Source organism: Sinohyriopsis cumingii, chromosome 2 (genome assembly GCF_028554795.1).
Source record: "Sinohyriopsis cumingii isolate HCF-2022 chromosome 2, ASM2855479v2, whole genome shotgun sequence".
NCBI lineage: Eukaryota > Metazoa > Mollusca > Bivalvia > Unionida > Unionidae > Sinohyriopsis > Sinohyriopsis cumingii.
This window is the reverse complement of record NC_142962.1, coordinates 78749414-78765233: the sequence shown is the minus strand read 5'-3', so window position 1 is coordinate 78765233 and position 15820 is coordinate 78749414. Positions and strand designations below refer to the sequence as shown.

The 15820-nt window shown below is 34.0% G+C and overlaps 1 protein-coding gene across 2 annotated transcripts in view; it reads left to right on the top strand.

Moving 5' to 3' along the window:
* LOC149805246 (sodium/potassium/calcium exchanger 4-like) overlaps positions 1-15820 on the top strand; it is a 92025-nt gene that overhangs the window by 39921 nt on the left and 36284 nt on the right. For both annotated transcript variants that reach the window (XM_089948853.1, XM_089948861.1), the window contains 9 exons: positions 2743-2894; positions 8732-8816; positions 9253-9356; positions 9665-9739; positions 10492-10571; positions 11823-11938; positions 12380-12488; positions 13028-13124; positions 14312-14415. In XM_089948853.1, the coding sequence (XP_089804979.1) occupies positions 2743-2894; positions 8732-8816; positions 9253-9356; positions 9665-9739; positions 10492-10571; positions 11823-11938; positions 12380-12488; positions 13028-13124; positions 14312-14415 (922 nt within the window). The remainder of the gene's footprint in view (positions 1-2742; positions 2895-8731; positions 8817-9252; positions 9357-9664; positions 9740-10491; positions 10572-11822; positions 11939-12379; positions 12489-13027; positions 13125-14311; positions 14416-15820) is intronic.

The following is a 15820-nucleotide window of genomic DNA, read 5'->3' as shown; positions in this document are numbered from 1 at the left end:
CTGCATCAGCGAGTTTACCAATTGCTGCTTTGCCTCTCCAGTATCCTCTCGGTGAATAATAAATTGATTCCATTATTAATTACCAGCCCCAATCGCTAATTTACCTTTCATCGAGGATCTTACTAACCAATTAGCTAATGATTCTCTAATATTTTTATTTTTTATAGAATTTAATGAATGAATTAATTTTACATCTGCAATATGCCTATCTTGTAGATTTTTACTTTTATAAGCTACATCATGAGCATGACAAGCTCGATCAATAGCATTTATTGGTTCCTCGCCTGGTTTTGGTTGATCTTGATTATCGAGCCTGATATCAAGTCGAGTACCAGGACCGCAATAATTATATCCCGGTAGATGTTTTTCTCCGCTGTATTTAGCCCATGGAGCACCTGGAAACTTTGACATCAAATTAGCAATATCACCCCCCCGCTTATTAGGTAAAAATGAAAATTTCTTTCTACCGCATATAGAACATTTTCCACCGTACGCTATTTTTTTGTTTTTTGTTATAACTGTAGCTAAATCAATAGTTGGAGTTTTAACTCTACAGCGTAAACAATATAAATTCATGTTATAACATATATGGATATAATTGATTTCTCAGCAACTCGGCAACGAGAGCCAGTTAAGCATCATCCTGCGCTACCGAACTCCATCAGAATGATTATCATAGGACCATCTGGATCGGGTAAGACGCAATTATTACTTAATCTGATAATGAGATGGTTGAAATGGGATAAGTTGTATTTAGTAGCACCATCCGTTGATGATCAACGATGTTATGATGTACTTAAAGATTTCAATGAAAACGCGCGATTACTGGATGAAGATAATGATGTTATAGAGTTTATAACCGATATTGATGAAGCACCATCTGTAGATTCCATAGACGGATTTATTAATAATTTAGTTGTATACGACGATGTGATGCTAGATAAACAATCAAATCCAGCCAGAATATTTTCCCGAGGTAGACACAAAAATACAGACGTGATCTATGTTACTCAACGATATACACAAATTCCGAAGGTGATCAGAGACAACTGCAACATTTTAGTTGTGTTTAATGGCGTAGACACACACACGTTGCGAAATATTCATCAAACTTGGTGTGGTGGTGACATGGATATAATTAAATTCAGAAATTTCTTCTCACGAGCGCAAGCTACCCCGCATGGATTTATAACAATAAATTTACATCATCCAAGAACAAGATATCGTGTTGGTATTGATAAAATATTTGGGTAACAGGGGGAGCAGCAGAGAGGGGTGATGATAAAATTAAATTTAATTAAATAGATATCATTAATATAATGAACAACTGTGCGTGGCTGCGTCAAGGAACCACTAACAATTGTAATAAAAAATGCCGTGGAGAATATTGCAAGAAACATAATTATCTTATAAAGAAAAATCCTCATGCTGGTCCACGAAGATGTGTTGGATGTAACAACGGCGTTAGAGGATTATATCAGATTTGTAAAAATTGCGGTGGAGATCGATACAGAAGTTTGATGATATATTATAAACACAGAAAAAACATAAATCCCAAAATAGAAAAACCACCATCAGAACTTGAATATTACTTGAAACATAGAACAAATTCCGAAGATTCAGATGAAGATGAAACAGATGAGGAAAAACGACAGCGAGAACGAGTTGAAAAATATTCATCAAACTTGGTATGGTGGTAAATTAATAGCAGCAGAGAGGGTACCTACCAACGTTGGTCGCCAAAAAAATAAACAAGAAATAAATAAACACGTAGAGTACTTTATTTTTTCAGCTACTATTTCGAACTGAGGTTTTATTAGCACAATCGGTCATTGCAAAAATAAACATCTCAAGGAAAGTTCATTTGTAAAATCTGGACCTTTCTACGAGATGATTTATTTGTTTGTTTTATTTGTTTTGTCGGAATTCTATGGTCTGTTCACCCTCTCTGCTGCTGCTTTTATTCGGCAACAAAGACCAAAAGATAGTTTTGTAAAAATATTTTTTTTACAAATTAAAAAACGACCACGTCTTCAAAAAAGTCAAACAGCAATTTCTGAACTGTTTAATGTAAGTGATGACATATTTGCAAAATTACGGATTCTTGCTGTACCCTTTAGCGGGGCATTTAACCGCGCTCGTCTCATTTTCTACAAGCGTAAATGAGTACAGTATTCACGGAGGTTATGAATTGGTTGTAGGCTGACCTGCTATGGACTCGCTTTCCACCAAGAACGAGTTACATACTCTCTCGGTCGAGTGAGGCATTATAATACAAAATAAACCCCAGTCTCATGAACTAATAGTAGACTCGCCAAGACCTTTTAAATCTCGAACACTGGATATTAAGAGTAACTCTCGTTTTTCGATGTCCATTCGATTAAGTAGAATTTAATCATTATTCTCCAAGTTCAATATGTATTTATGCATTAGGAGAGTAAGTAATGTTGCTGCTACTAACATAACTTGAATACCACCCCTGCCATTATTACAACTACTAACCCCACTACAAATTCAGTGGTTGATACTGTCATCACGACTATCGCATTGCCAGTGCTATTACTAATTCCTTCTGGACCACTACCAATGATACTTTTGCTATTGTAATCACTAGTATAACCACTATAGTAACGTCTACTCCTACTTATATTTCCTTTATTACAATCAGTTTAAATTTTGTTTTGATATTATTATTTATATTTGTTATTATTATTATTATTATTATTATTATTATTATTGTAGCGTACACAGAGTTCCCGGGTGATGCATTCACAGTCGAGCAGAGAGCCCATGGTGCCATTATCTTTCACATCCTTTTTGTCATCTACATTTTCATCTCCCTAGCAATCGTATGCAATGAATACTTTGTGTCGTCTCTAGATAAAATATGCGAGGTAAGACTTTATACACGTTGTAGATCTATCATGTCGCAGTTCTAAGTTCTCATTGTAATTAAAAGTAAGGCCCGCAGACGCCATTCTTGTCCACTCCAGCCAATATGACATCAGATTAGTGCAGCATGGTTTCATTACATAAAAAAGATGTTAATCATATTAAATATCACATGATATGTACAGCCAGCAGCCAGTATTTACGTTTGTACTTTATTCAGTCTTTTTTTTAACTGTTGTTATAATCACTTGCAGTGGTATACAGTTTGTGTTTTACGACTATATGGCCTTCAACTAAGTTATAAAAAAGAAAAAGGAAGCGAGCTTTGTAAAATTTAACTAACAATTTATTTGCCAAAAACACAAAGTGAAACTTTAAAAGGAAATCACATTATTGTGAATTAATCCCCAATTATTCTAAAACTTATAATTTAAGTCCAAACGTATAGAATATTTCAAAATGAATCCCAAGTCTTGAATGTGCTGATATAATCTATAATTTCTTTAAATTAATCCTCAATAATCCCCAATGTAGTGTTCTAGTCAAAACAAAACGTCAAAGAACATTGTGTAATTCCAATGAATAATTTAAAACCAATGATTCCCTCTCAAATTGTAACTAAGAACAAAAGTAATGATTCAAGACTGATATTAACATAGGAATAAATATGTATCCACCCTGTTTATTATATGCGGACTGCCACATGACCTATGACACAACGAAATGGACAGGACGTCAGTAATTTTCCATAAAATACCAAACTGATAAACTAGGTCAGACCTTTTGTCTACATTAAGTAAATATGATGACAGTATTTGGGTTGGCAACAAAATTTCTCGGAGAAAAACCAAAGTAGTGAACCCAAATCCAACTAAACATCTTTAACAAAATGACAAAAGTCAGGTAGACCGAAACTCTGCCCTTAATCACCGACAAAGGTCAAGCACACAACACAAAATTAAATATACATAACAGTAGACTTTTTACTCTAATCGCCTATGGGCCAGCCAATTGTAGGTTCCCAAGAAGGTCTTTCAACTTTGTACAAATGTTGCCAGTCTGCCATAAAATCTTGCTAACATTACTAAACTTAAAATCTTCTTGGGGCCCCGAGTGGCCGAGTGGTCTAAAGCGCTCTCCGTTACGGATCACTGCCATCTCACCTCTGTCTGCGTAGGTTCGAGTCTCGGATTCGGCCAGTGTGGGTATGTGAGAAAGCTTGCCAGTAGCTTCTCGAGGGTCGGTGGTTCTTTCCGGGGATTTCCTGGGTTCTTCCTCCACCATTAATACTGGCCGCCATGTATAGCCTATCTTGTGCTGAAAAATGGCGTTAAACCCTACAACAACAACAACAACAACAAAAATCTTCTTAAATGTTATTTTGTCAAATCCCACTCAACAGATTTTGACCAAAGTTAATACAAAGCATCCTCAGACGAATGCGTTAAAGATACTTGTCCACCTTTTAATGTGGCCAAGGTTGCTAAATGTAGAAAAATCTTTAAACAACTTTTCAAAATCTGGTCGATAGAGCTTGAACAAATTTCACAGAAAGCATCCTGACATACGACTGTTCAGCTGTGCACAAGGGATACTGATCCATCAAGATCCAGTATGGCTGCGATCTGAACTTTGGCTGTAATAATACGCAATACCAACCCAGATTTTGTTTTCAGCTGATCTCGCATTGAACTTTTAGGTGGGGACAACTAGATAAGCAACCCCAGCCTCAGTTGGAGGAGTGCTGTTATCGCTGGTTTCGCCTTCATTTCCTCTTTGTTCTGGGGATTAAATAGACATCGTTTATCCAATAGACTTTTAACAGTCTGGCTGAAAGAGACCCATATGCTGAGAATTATTTGCATGGATGGATGGATGGGTGCGTGCGTGCGTGCGTATGCATGCATGTATGCATGCATGCATGTATGTATGTATGTATGTATGTATGTATGTATGTATGTATGTATGTATGTATGTATGTATGTGTGTGTATCCAATGTATTATGTACGTATGTATATATGTAAGTATGTGTATCCAATGTATGTATGTATGTATGTATGTATGTATGTATGTATGTATGTTTAGACTAGAAAATATATGTCCAAGAGGAAGCAGCATATATGGCGACGAGGATGAAATGAGGTATTCGCCCTCAGCGCTATTATACAGAATCTATCTGGAACTCTTTTTAAAACGCTCAAGCAGTTTCATAATTTAATTACATTCTAAAACTTGTTCAACTGCCTAACACTGTTCTTTTTTATTAATTTATTCCATCGCTGTTCAAAAGATCTCTAACTTTTAAGTGTGTTTCTGTCGTCCATTCCATACCTTGTAAGTCCATTATAACATAAACTAATTAAGCTTTCCTCAGCGCTACTACTAGAAGTCGTACATATTGCAGCTAGTTCTGACTTAACAAGAACAAACATGTGGACCATAAGGAATGATCCTCCGCTAATTAATTTAGTGGAGACTGGAAAATAAATGTTATGCACGCAAGATTCAGATACATTAGCTCTGCCCTAAAGACGGTCTTAGATAGAAAGTACATAAATATAAATGAATCGTTTGACTTTCTTGAACTAACCGCAGCAATTTACCCTTAATGTTTTGATTGGAGAATATGTAAGACTTACGGTTGAAAATGATAACGCATTTCCGGTCACATAGCAGGGTGTTCATTCATTTGGAAATGAATACGTAACTAATATCAATAACTCTGAACGCTTCAATGGAGGTCGCCTGCACAGTAAATGGCCCAATCATTTTTAAGGAATAGTTATATCTCTAGGATGTGCGAGGGAAATGCGATATCCTATCCAAGGTTGGTGGATTTTCTATGGGTTCTCAAGCTTCCTCCAGCACAGGAGAGTCAACATCTGAGGCTTAGCTGGTGCCTTACTTTCGCCCCTCAAGTGTTTGTCTTTTCCTTTTGACATTATATATATATGATTTTATCTTTAAAAAATATATGCAACAATTCAAAAATATGAGACATAACTGCAGCTGCAGATATATTCACGGCCGGTATAAATCAGTAAAAATGTGTATTAAAAAAGAGATAAGAAAGATAAAAGATCAAATTTAGATAACCCAATATGAAAATTTCACGTTTGTCTGGTCCAAGAAGGCCGAACACACGTAAACTTTTATCCATATTCCACGGAAGTCGGCTATCAGTTAATTCATATTCATACTTTCAAAACATGTATGGATCTATGAAAATATGTAACCAGTCTGAATTTTAGACATAATTTATGGCAACTTTTCATAACAAATGGGAGATATTTGTTAACGCCCATATTATATGTCCATCCAGGAAGTCACATCGAAATAGGTTTTCGAAACCTTCTTAAGAGCAGTAGACGTATGATATACAATCGCTGTAAAGATAATACAATTCAAAATGTTGAACACATAAAATCTAAAAACAAATTGATATAACACTATGTCCTAAGCCTTCAGATAAGCAACAAGCAAACGTAGTCATCTCTTTAAACAGTTCAGAAAATTTCCAAGAAAAATGTTTCAACAAAAATTCTAAATAAATTTAAAGCTCCTAAGCTGACCTACGATATCTAACCTACTTACCATGCTTCTTCTTCCTTGTTTCTACGAAATCTTAAAATTCCTAAAGCGTCTGACATCAAATGAAAGAGTGAAAAAGAGTGATTTGCTTGCGTCATAAGGGATAAGAGAATGGAATGTGGATCGTGTTTTCTTGAAACCGAACCTTTTTGAAATGATTATGTTACGTGTTTAGGCTCGAATAAACAGTAACAAAAGAAAGAGTGAAAAGAAAAAGCTTTGAAAAATTTAACAAATTATTTATTTCCCTGGAAAACTCTGTACAAATGAAAAAATAAGAACTTACGGTTTTAGGAATCAAATACAAAAATAATCCAAGAATAATCAACGAATTAAATTTCAGAAGTCCTAATAATGAAATATTCTAATGAATTCAAGTTCGAGTCCCGACGAAGAATCCAAGATGGAAGGCAATGGCGTATACTGTATCATTTGTGGTGTTTGAATGTATACAGTTCTGTGTTATTAACAAACAATAATCTTGTGTCTGAATTAATGAAATGTCTTTGTCCAAGAATTCTGTAATGAGCACTCATATTTCCAGGAAAAAAGTAATCCTTTTGAATCCAAATAATTCATAATAAACATTAAAATAACTCCAAAACTGACACAACAAAAGAACACCTTGACATCAAGTGTTTTACGCCCTAACATAGATTATTTTTTCTAATACAATGGTTATACAATAATTTGAAACGCAGAATTGGTACCCATATGAGAGTCACGTGATCATGTTTACATCACGTACTCCTAACATGACACTGACAAAAACTAATCATTTTACTCTAAGAATAAATATAAAAAGATTTAAAGTTGTTTACTTCACTAAAACTATTTTCAAGTCTAGGATCACCTATCCAATACAGCCTCTATCTCACCCTTATTATTCCTACAATAAAAATAAATTTAAAAAAATAACTTGTTTACGTGAATTAAGGTCAGGAACTAGGTCAGCCTTATGTATTTACAATTAGAGTCAATTCAAACAGATTATATATATATATATATATATATATATATATATATATATATATATATATATATATATATATATATATATATATATATATAAACAAATCATGTAAACAAGATTATATTATGGTAGCATATAATAGAATAAAACATTTTAAAGCTGACAAACAAACAAAAAATTAAAATAAATATAAATTAAATTAGATATACGTAACAATTATATCTGATGAGTTGCGAAACGATAATTTGATACGTTATACACTCGTTAACTTTGATTGTTTCTGTTATCCCGTTACATAGCATTAGACGTACTACAACATCAGCATTTTATGTATGCATTCTCCAGTAAGAAGACTTGCAATACTGATGTAATATAAAGGCCTTCAAAATTCACCCAAAGGCATAATAAATCAAATAAGTATTACTGCATGCATTGGTAGTGCTAACTTAGGTTTCCCGTCCATCGAGCAAGTATGCTTTAAGAACTGATTTGGCTTCTGATCAAATCATTCGATGTCAGACAACACAATCCGTTAACAATGTTCTGAAGCCAAAGTAAAAGCAATACCCGTAATATTTAGTTTTAGTTTTTTTTCTCCAACATTTTGGTTCGTATTTCATAACTCAAATGTTAGCTATTTTTGCCACACAAAAAACAAATGGATATTCAAAAAAAATTTTTTTAAATATATGTAGAAAGCTTTATTAATTATATTGGTCATGAGCCAACTTATAACTATTTTTTTTAATTGCCTTCAATTTTGATACATCGTTGATTGTTCATACTACTTTGTTAACACGCAAAAATAATCACTTAAAATCAAATTTTCAAGCGGATCTCAGATTTAATATTTAATAAAAGCTTTTGAAACAATCTTTTTAAAGAAATCGAAGCCTGAATACATTATTGTTTTCTTCACATTCTTGTTAATAAGGCATTTCTGTCAGGATACTTATCATCTTTGAACACACTCGTCAGAGTGTGTTATTTTTCCTCCGGTAGGATATAATCTACGTTAGTATCAGTTGTAATGAGCAATGGTCATTAAAATCGAAATCAAACTCTTTTTGTAAATTCTCCATGAATTTCTCTAAATGAATGCTTTTTTAATTAAAATTATTCTGACGATAAAGACTAGAAATATGTTAATAATAATAATAATAATAATAATAATAATAATAATAATAATAATAATAATAATTCTTGTTGCTGTTAAATATTGATATTAAATGTGGTTCTATTATTGTTTGAAACCTGAATCCTTACCTTTACAGAAACTGGGATTCAGCGAGGACGTTGCCGGAGCCACGTTCATGGCTGCCGGAAGTTCGGCTCCAGAACTATTCACCGCCATAATAGGTATCAGGAATCTAGGATTGTTACATTTGTTCTAGAATATACCGTATCTTCCTTAAAAACAAGACGCATGCGCATTTATGAAAAAGTGTCTTCAAATTCTCTCTGTGCAGGACACTGATTGTCTTTTTCTTTCAGCAAAACAATTAATGACAGTATTTATTTAGTAATTCAAATCATGTTTATTTTAAATTGAACTTCTGAATTCTTATAACTACTTTTTGCAATAGAATCAATTTTTTTGCAAATGCTTTGAGATATATCCTATCATATTCGCATTAATATTTAACTTTAATCTCATCTTCTGAACATAATGTAGTCGAACATTTCCATCAAAGGTCAGTTTTTGTTTTTTCCCTTAACTTTAATATGCCACCCCAAACCACAGTTAATGATTTCTCGTGTATCGAACTTAAAAGGGTTGATGGTGTCATTTTAGGTGTGTTTGTCACCAAAGGAGATGTTGGTGTCGGAACCATTGTCGGGTCAGCTGTATTCAACATCCTATTTGTAATTGGTTTGTGCGGCATTCTGGTGAAAGAGGTATGTATGGGTGATATTTAAAATCGTGCAACTAAATAAACTCTTTTGAGATATCCCCTTTTTTGGTTATATTTCACTTGATTACTATGCGAGAAAATCTTAAGCAGAAAGTATTCTACAAGGCAATGTTTCAAATTCTAATCCGTTTTTACTTTGGGTTCGAATGCTCGACATTTTACAGTTGTGATTATAATACATAATAAATAATAAAAGCATGTGTTGTTTATTTCTATTGGATCAACAGATACAAAGACAGCGGTTTTTTGTTCGTTTTTTGTTTGTTTTGTTTTGTTTGTCTTACCTTTCAGGCGATAGCACTGTCCTGGTGGCCGTTATGTCGAGACTCCATCTGCTATTGCATTGCAATAATAGTTTTAATTTTGGTAAGTACCTCGAAAATATTTTCCTCACTCCTATCTAAAATAGTCACATTTTTAAGGTTCCATCCGTTATATCATGACAGGAATTAATCTGTGTTAAGCAGCTGATCGTGTCTGGAGTCAACATTTTCTGCTTAAATGAAGCATTTCCTTGAGGTAGAAGCTTCACACTGGTTTTAACATATCAAGGTACCACACTACCATCCAGTTTTACAATAAATTATCATATAATCTAAAAGTTCACAACAGCCTGAGGAAGAAATCAACCATTCTGACTGAAAGCAATATCTATAGTTTAAAGTTACATGACAAAATAACAAAAGGTTATTCGGTAAATATTCACGCTATTCGGGTCCATATGATATTTACCCCTCATAATTGTCAAATTTCTCTTCTTGAAAGGGTCTTGAAAAGAGTTTATGGAAAACGGAATTATTTTCATTTTTATTGCATCTTTACAATCCTTACACTTATCTTCAGTGGCATAAATAAGCTGTCATTGTAGTCTGGACATACTTTAAACATGAAACTCAAAGAAATCATAGAATATTTTGACAATCTATAATCTAACAGAATAAAAATATATTGTAAGAAATGTCAGGATATCTTAATTTCATTTTTTGTATTAGTGTGCTAAATTTGAATAGATATAGATATACTCCAAATGTCGTATCTCGTGTAGGAGACACAGTTTTAGGGTCTTGTTCAAACGTTTCGAAAGCACATGGTGTATGTTTGTATTACTTACTTTACAGATAGTCTCTGATGGCGTTGTCACGTGGTATGAATCTCTGATAATGTTGATTATGTACGCAGCTTACATTGTTATGATGAGGTTTGTATCCCTAAAGATTTTATTCACTTCATCACACGTATCAGCATTGGTATCATTATTGTTTTTTCTTCATCTCATCACAAGTATCAATACATCGGGAGCCGTGTTTTTTTAATACATCAGTGCATTTACGTCTGAAGCAAAATAGATATTTTCAATGTTTTCTTTTAAAGTCCATGAATCGTGTAACTCAAGGGCGCCCACAGCATTTTTTCAGGGATGGGAACATATAGTGGTCAGCAATTATGTTTTACGAATGTATGTCAAAACAAGTTTAGAGGTGAAATTCAGGCGGATATGCTTCTGACATGCTCCCCTTGCCCCTATGTGTGGGCGCCCATGATATAATAGCAACGAGTCGCGTACTTCTGAAAACATTGTCGTGTACGCAGTGCCAGATTAAAGCCTTCCAGGGCCCTATACTCTGAAAATATTATGGTGCCCCACCCCTTTCCTAAAATATGTGAAACTCAAAACAAAAAGCAATATTAAAAGCTAAAAAGGTGGGAAAATACCACTTTGCCATTATTACAAATCAAAACGATAATATATCCAGATCGAAATGGTCAATCGTTAAATTTTATGATCAACAATTAATTTGAAATTGTTCAGGTACCCCTATTGGGCTGGTGCAAGCACGTGCTTAGTGTGCTTACTGGGTAAACCGGCACTGCGTATACGAAATAAATTCTAGTACAAAATCTAAAACCAAGAAGACATTTCATTCCATTTTGTTTTAGTTAGTAAATTAATTTAAAATCACAGTATAATAACCAGTATGGGGACTAAAAACGTAATACATACGCTGTTTTCTATTATATATGATTTTATATTATAAATCAATACAATACACTCTTCAGAATATAAAAGATTGTGCAGAAAACAATTTGAGAGAGCAACCTTTCATTTCCCTCGATGCCATAGTAATCAAATCGCTGCATATTACAAAATTCGATATGTTTCAGTGGTTTGATGTATATATTTTTAATGAATTTTTATTTTAGATAGAATGTTTACATTTCTCAAGGTTGTGTCTTAATTTTCACAGGCATTTATGAAAAGATTCAACATAAATAAATTACAAGAAAAAGTGAAAAGTTAAATCATGCGAGAAAGTTGTAGAATATATATGCTATCGTGAGTAGAGAATTCGATGTAACCTTGCGCGTTATGAAATTACATGAGACTTATGTATTTTACATGATAACGTCAGCGCAGTGAAATTTCATAATTTCTTATATATTGTTTCAGATTCAATCGTACATTGCAAAGTATAGTAACACAGAAGATGAAATGGCTCGCCACGGAGAAATTAAATATGAATGGATTTTTAGGAAAGAGCATGACAAAATTCCAAGGGGATTATGGTTAGTATTGTCCAGTCAAAATGCAATCACTACATAACAGTCAGGAAATTAGGGAATGAAATCACTACATAACAATCAGAAAATTATGGAATGAAATCACTACATAACAATCAGGAATTAAGGCATGTAATCACCGCATAACAATCAGGAAATTAGGAAATTAACCTTTTTTAAATGTACATAATTTTCGCTTTAGAAATGCATTCATTCAGTCATAAATAGAGCGAAAGACAGACAGACAGTGGGAGTGATGTGATAGTGGGGGAGAGAGAGAGAGAGATGGTAGGCAAGTAGGCTTTGGCGTGTAAATATGTGCACAGGTGGTATAAATAGGCAGATTGGTCAGTCTCTATAAGCAGCTATGTTTATGTAAAATTTACTTGTATTTTATTGTAGTTGTAGATAATAGTCTAATCTGTTCTCAAAATATGGCCTTTTTAGAGGTATTCGAGAATGACGATGTGTTCTTACAAAGCAACCAAAATCCCAACACAGTGGGTTCCGGAGCGATTCTTCCAGTAGATGAATATGTCAGGAACAATATGCCCTCGTAAGAATATCCTTGATTTTATTACATTTATAAGAAATATACTTCGTGCAATAAGACACAAAAAATGTTGCATTGATTATAAAATGTTGAACATTGTTTTCCTTTTAATGTATATTGTTCAGGATTAGCTTATCCAGGCTGATGTCTTGAAAAATACATTTATTTAGATAAATGTAACAAAACTGACAAAAGTTTTGTGAAGGACTCGAATAATTGCCATCAATTTTTTTCAAGTATTTTTAACATATTTCTACTATTTGTTATTTTTCTCACAGAAACTGGCACTTAAAATAATCTCTGTTTAAATCTGACAATAAACAATAATCTAGTTTACTCTTATATATAGACTGAAATAACAAAATGCAATACCATTGAAAATAGACCAACAAACTTTCTCTGTGGTGTATCAGTACTGCCTTGGCTCTTCATGATGACTGGCTAATAATGCTTCACTTTGTGAGAGGTTGGTGTAGAGGAACTATGACTGATATATCGAAAATTTTGTGGCGTGAAAATACATTGTCTTCTATATATTTCAGAATTGGTTTCTACGGTAATATGTTTCGACTTTTGATGCGCAGACAATACCGGCCGATTACAAGATTCCGATTTGCAACGAGAGTAGTGATCCTTTATGTGAGTACACGTATCTCTATTAGCCACTCTAAACTAAAGGAGAGTAGTGATCCTTTGTGAGTACACTTGTCTCTCTGAGCCATTCTAATCTAAAAGGAGTAGTGATCTTTTATGTGATTACATTTATCTCTCTTAGCCACTCTAATATAGAGAGGAATAGTGATCCTTTATGTGAGTACATGTATCTCTCTTAGCCACTCTGATCTAAAGGGGAATATTGATCCTTTGCGAGTACACGTGTCTCTCTTTAGTGATCCTTTATGTGAGTACATTTATACTCTAATATAGAGAGGAATAGTGAGCCTTTATGTGAGTACATGTATCTCTCTTAGCCACTCTGATCTAAAGGGGAATATTGATCCTTTTCGAGTACACGTGTCTCTCTTTAGTGATCCTTTATGTGAGTACATTTATATTCTAATATAGAGAGGAATAGTGAGCCTTTATGTGAGTACATGTATCTTTCTTAGCCACTCTGATCTAAAGGGGAATATTGATCCTTTGCGAGTACACGTGTCTCTCTTAGCTACTCTAATCTAAAGAGTAGTAGTGATCCTTTATGTGAGTACACGTATCTCTCGTAGCCACTCTAATCTAAAGGGGGAGCTGTGATCCTTTGTGAGTACACGTATCTTACCAACTCTGATCTAAAGGAGGTTAGTGATCCTTTATGTGAGTACACGCGACTTACTCTAATGTAATGGGGAGCCTTATACAAGACAAATTGACATGGCATAGATACATAGATAATGGATGGATGTATGGATTCTACTTAAAGTTGATTTCAAGGAAGATTGTCAATAACATGAAGCACAATATTTTGTGTAAAATAATCACTTTTTGATGGGATAAGTTGCTAAGTTTTTATCTTACTGTTAACATATTAATATATTCAATATTGATAACTACAAAGGTGCGGTCGTAGTTGGTTTTAGCTCATCAGAATCAATGTCAAAATTACGGAAAACTTGGAATTTTTAAGAAAGTATAAATTCTAAACTCCTTTCACATGTTCTTTTACTTCAAATGTATATAGCTTGTCTCCAGTAACAATCATTGATTATAAGCTATTTTCGAATCTCTGGATAAAGATGCAATGATATTTAGCTGCTAGTATTTAATTGCTGGTATTCATTGAACGAATTCAATGCCTGGAATAAACCATTAATTTTTTTCCCTTAATACAGAACCTCAAAATGAAACAAGATACGGCTTATATGAAACGACAACAGTTTAAGAAAGCTGCAAAAATGTCAAGTGTGCGGTCATATACCAGATCCGTTCGAAATTGGTAAGTAAACTCACTTCTAAAAATAACAACTGGAAAAAACGTTGATATCATTTATAGAAAAAAAAACAGGAAACTTGAAATGAATGTTTATTATTTGTGAATGCGTATAAGGTGTGGAAGCCTTGTTTTCTACGTAGCATGCATTACATGCCGTAAATAATCTGCATAAATCTTTAAACATGTTTTTTTTTTCGCTTTATATTTATTGTTTTTCCAACTTACTTTTGAAAGCAGAACGCCACTCGGTCCGTTCCAGTTGAATTCCTCCGTTGAATGAATTACAGTATACTGATGGGCTGAAAAATGTTCCAAGTGACAGACAAGGACGAAACTGTGGTGTATACTTGAGCAAGATACAAGAACAAGGTTTTTTTTTCTCGAGAACGATGTTCTCGTGGTTCTTAGAACCATAACGTCAATGACCTTGTTCAAGAGCCGACAAAATCCTCATTATCGGGTTCAGAATGCATACTATCTCTAATGCGGGTATAGACAATAGCAAAGATAGCGGAACATGTCAAGCGTTGTTCCGCCGTATTTTTTGTTCCGAGATCAACTTGAGTTGCTAGGACGAGTATATTCAGGAAAAAGCGAGACTATATGTGAGAACGTGCCCTGGTGTTTGAGCGAAATCTCATAAGACGGCCAGAATGTCGTTACGGAACCAGACCCTTCCGACGTTCAGATTACATCAACTGCGTTATTCAGACGTCTAAATTAGACGCAGAAATAAAATGAGCAAATGTTCTTCACGTAGAAATAGCGAAATATTGCTGATTGATTACAATAAGTGCAGGTCGACCGGAGCCAACTGCAAACATTATTGTACTTTACGATTAAAGTTTTGCTAGCTTAGAAATATCATGAACAGTATTTCGAAGCATCTGGAAAATCGTCGACGTAGGTACCTCGGAACGATTCTCCTTTTTGCCCTTTGAATGTCACTATTTAAATAAGTTCGATTAGTAGAATTTAGTTTTTAAGCTAAGACTCAGATACTCTCTCTCTCTCTCTCTCTCTCTCTCTCTCTCTCATGCATAGTTCGAAGCTGTACCGACAAAATCGTTACAGGCATCTCTCTGGTAACGCACGCGAGGAATCGCAATTGCATACGACAGAGCGGACTATCTAAGGAAAACGGATTTTTTTCTTTCTATACTTCATTATCAAGTTTTCAAATTCAATGAATCAGATTCGACCCGTTAACTGTCCTTTATTTTGCTAAAACAATTTTCTAAATATCAGGATTGTCTGGTGCAGTTACTCGTACAGTAAAGTCGTGAATATGCACAAGGTTTCAGGTGTGTGTGTGTGTGTGTGTGTGTGTGTGTGTGTGTTAATATTTTAATACAAATAATACAATCATACAGGTTAGAGAATTTTTAATTCGTACTCTACGGAGATT